Source organism: Camelus dromedarius, chromosome 21, assembly GCF_036321535.1.
Source record: "Camelus dromedarius isolate mCamDro1 chromosome 21, mCamDro1.pat, whole genome shotgun sequence".
Lineage (NCBI taxonomy): Eukaryota > Metazoa > Chordata > Mammalia > Artiodactyla > Camelidae > Camelus > Camelus dromedarius.
Window position 1 is genome coordinate 34,304,133 of NC_087456.1, and position 4,005 is coordinate 34,308,137.

At 48.3% G+C, this 4,005-nt stretch overlaps 1 protein-coding gene across 2 annotated transcripts in view; it reads right to left on the reverse strand.

Moving 5' to 3' along the window:
* The window catches only part of ASPM (assembly factor for spindle microtubules), a 51,411-nt gene extending 47,552 nt beyond the window's left edge, over positions 1 to 3,859 (reverse strand). Inside the window, exon 1 of one of the 2 annotated variants that reach the window (XM_031438351.2) lies at positions 3,415 to 3,859. In XM_031438351.2, the coding sequence (XP_031294211.2) occupies positions 3,415 to 3,711 (297 nt within the window). In that variant the 5' untranslated portion in view covers positions 3,712 to 3,859. The remainder of the gene's footprint in view (positions 1 to 3,414) is intronic. The other variant, XM_031438352.2, reaches the window with a different exon arrangement.
* Between the last annotated feature and the right edge of the window lie 146 nt (positions 3,860 to 4,005).

A 4,005-nucleotide genomic window follows, 5' to 3' on the forward strand; every position in this document is an offset into this window, starting at 1 on the left:
TAGTAACTCAAATAAAATAAATGAAGGAACAGATCTGTTACTTATTTTCCTTTAAATATGCCACTGTTAACTTCAGTAATGACATTCTTGGATATGCATCACTATTAATTTTTTGAACAGAGGCATTGCCATGAGTCTGCTGCAAGTGTTACTCTTTTACGTACATTCTGAAAGACACCGGAGAGTCAGAATTACAATGAAAAATGTGGGCTGCATCTTCCTCCTTTGGGAGAAGATGAAAACAAAGGTTGACAATCAATAAACAAGATGCTCTCATGCATTTCCATTTAGTCCTAAGATTCTGTGGTCTTGGTTTACAGAAAGGTGACACACTTTTACTAGTGACAGATAGAAAAGTGACAGGGGTAGCCAGTTAGCTGAAGCTGCTTGTTGTCAAATGGAGCTGGCCCGCCACCTTGTGGCCATACGTCCAATGAAACACAACTATTCCAGAAACCTGGCTGTGAAGGAGCCTGGGAAGAGCCAGGGCAAGCTCAGCCAAGTCTTTCAGTGACACCAAAACAGCATCAAACTCATTGCAGACAGAAGACAGGATACTTATTTTCTTAAAGAAGCACAAGAAGCTCACGTTACAGCCCCTACTCGTCTGTAGCAGGAGCTTCTATTTCCACAACTGGCACCAAGGGGCCTGTGAAACAAAGAGCATCTACCTGAGTTGTTCCCAGCCCAGGCTGCAGAGCTCACTCGAGGGGTTTGTGAGAAGCAAAGACCCCAGACCCTGCCCTGAGCCCTCCCCACGAGGGATGCTGCAGCGGGGCCCTCGAATGGCTGGTTTCAGCTGCAGTCAGGGAGCAAACGCCACGGAGCTCAACCCCATTCAGTAGGGTGGGTGGCGATTTTAACTGAATGTCCTCAAAAAGACCCAAGTTATTCTGTTCAAACACAAACCAACCAACCCCATACACTACGGCCGTCATATGGAGATTCTAACACACCAATACTGTCCAATTAACAAAATGTTTAGAAGATTAAATGAAACCCCAAATTTCATTTAAAATTTTTCCTCAGATAGTTTACCCAATAACCCTGCTCCACAAAACATATCCCCACTGACAGTCTCCTGACCTTCATTCCTTTTTAGGCCTAGGTACGTGAACCTTGTAGATTCATTTTTATACTAATAGTGAATTTCTCTCTCTTTTTGGCAAATATAACACTTTACCTAGTAAAGTTCTGTGGTTCTTGAGCTGTTATCTTTGTACATAAAACCTGTTTAACATGCAGTTTTCTGTACTTGTCCCCAGAAGTTCACGTTAGTAATTCTGCAGTGGTGAGTAGAAATCTCCCTTAATTAACAAGCAGCGCAGACACGTCTGATGCAAGTGGCTGCCCTGATCTCAGACACACGCTGCTTGTCGCTGTGACGTGCTCCTTCACCAAGGGTGGGGGAGGTGTTTCACTCAAGGGATGTTCTAATATTTCTTTTCCACTACACTGGTTTTCCAAAGGCGGGCCCTGGACCCAGTAGCTCAGGCATCACCTGGGAACTTCTTAGAAATGCAAACTGTAGCCCTAGTCTACGCCTAAGGCATGAGAAAGTCTGGGGGTGGAGCCCCAAAAGCAGGTTAGCCAGCCCTCCAGGTGGTTCTGACGCACTCTTAAGTCTGACAAGCACTGGTCTCCTCAGAGCATCCCAGACCCTTAGGGGCTGTTTGATGGAGCTTCTTCTTGTTCTTCGAATTTCCCCCTCATCCTCCTGACAGACATCTTTAGGAAAGAATCATGCCCCGTGCCTATAACAGTATAAGGGAAAGTGCATGGCATTTCAAACCACAAGATCTGGATGGGAATCCTAGTTGTCAATTGCTCGGACTAAAACCATGCATAAGTATTTTTACCCTTTTATTTCCTCATTAAAAATTTGGAGAACATTTATCCGGGACACAGAGTCAAGACCTCTGCCTGAAGCTCTCTCATTTGAGCACCCTGCACGGCTGCCGTTGGCAAGACTTCCAGGTTACAGATGAGAAAAGAGACACACAGAAGACTCAGGACGTGAACTTGCCTGCTGCCTTGCCTGGCCCTGACCCATCAGACACAGACCCTTTGACAGTGTTGCCTTCTCTCCAAATGTGGTCAATGCTTCCATGAGTTTGTTGTGAGGATTAAATAAGGCAACAGAGTTTAAAAGAACTTGTAAAAAATAAACATCATGTTTGTATGTATTATCTTAATGGTTTGGTGTGTTGAGTGGAATCAGCACTCAAACCTGAAGCTGAGTGAAAGCAACACCTAATAAAAGTTTTGTTTTAAAGCAGAAACCATAAACCATCAGACACAGAAGGTTTTAAAAAATAAGATCTGTGAAATTTTACACTATAAAAGTGTAAATTATAAAAAAAAAAACACTTTAGTTCCACAAAACTAAAAAAGAACATGTAAAAGTATTATGTAGATAGAAAAAAGTATGTATCTTTCTATGAAAAGAAAAGCAAGCATTTATAAAATAGAGAAGGACAGGTTCTTAAGTGTGGCTGAACCACTGCTTATGCACAAGTCAGTGGACCTCAGGTTAGAGCCTCTTCTCACAGCCTTGTGAAGTGGTTATTCAGATAAGGAGTGAGTCGCCCTCAGCTAATGTTTGTGTTCCTTCCTCCCGCCCCCCCCCCCCTTCAGAGGTTCTGTACAGTGGAAAGACCACAGCAGTCAAAATAACAAATCAAATTATCTGGCTTTTGGTTACAGGAATGGGAGCATTACTCTGGCCAATGCAGTGCAGACAAGCTACCTAGGAAGTTCCTGAAAAACACATTCATGAAATTAAATCAGATTCACGATTAAAACTACACTACAGCAAAGGGGGGAAAATAGATTAAATGACTAACTCTCCATACTTGTTCAAAATAACCCTGAAGAGGTGTTTTGGTTTTGTTGGCTACAGACATTTAGCAAAAACAAAGCTCACTCTTTCTCCAGAATAGGTAGCTATCCTGACTCTACAGGGGGTCAAGTTTCCCTATGGAAAGTAAATTACATACTAAGATGACTAAATGGAAAGCAATTAAAAAACTCTACTCTAACCAAGGTAATCCTGGCTATCTTAAATATTTGGATATTTGGACAGATAATATTAATTTAAAAAGTGCCATCTGTTACTCTAGAACCCAAAACTTTCTTAAGGCCCGGAGTCTATGAGAAATGCTTCTCTGCAACTGAGGGCTTATAGAGTGCGTCTAAGGACGCTGCGCGCACGCGCGTGGACGAGCTGTCAGCGCCAAGCCACCTAGACCCGGCATTCTCTGCACCTGGGACAGGTGCTCACCTCGAGTTACAGGAGGGCACTGGCTTTTTCCTCCGCGCGTCTGTCGTCCCTGTTAGTCCCGAGCCCACCCCTCCCGAGAGGCGGCGGGAAACCGCGGGCAGCGGGGCCCGGCCCGCCCGAAGCTCCCCTACCTGCAGCACAAAGGTGCTCGGAGAGACTCGGAAGCCCAGCTCTGCGGCCGGGACGCGAGACAGGCTCACGGCCGCCGCTTCCTCGTTGGGGTTGTCCAGGACCAGAGGCAGTGTCCGCGAGGCGCCCAGGCGCAGGTCCCCGAAGCAGAGGAAGGGCGACCTGCGGAAGTGGCTGAGGGACAGGACCGCTGGGGACGCCGCCTCCTCCTCGGCCCGGCGGCCCCGCAGCCCCGCCGGCGGCCTCCGCTCGGGCGGGCTCCGCTCCCAGCAGCCGCGCCCCCGACGCCGGGTCGCCATGGCGGCCTCGGGCCCTGCCAGGCTTCTTCGAGCGGCACCTACAGGAACGCCGACCGCGTCCCCTCGGGGGAGCCGCGGAGACCTGGAGCGAGCTCGCCCCCTTTCTTGTCCGGAGGCCGGGACGCCGGGGAAGCAGCGGCCCCACAGAATCGCAAACTCCAGTTCAGGAGCGGACGGCAGAGGCACTGCGCTCGGTTTAAACTTCCCGCCTCGGCCAATGGGCGCGTCAGGGCCCGCCCACATCCGCGGGGGACCAATCAGCGAGCATCCGCCTAGCCAATCAGACGACGGCGC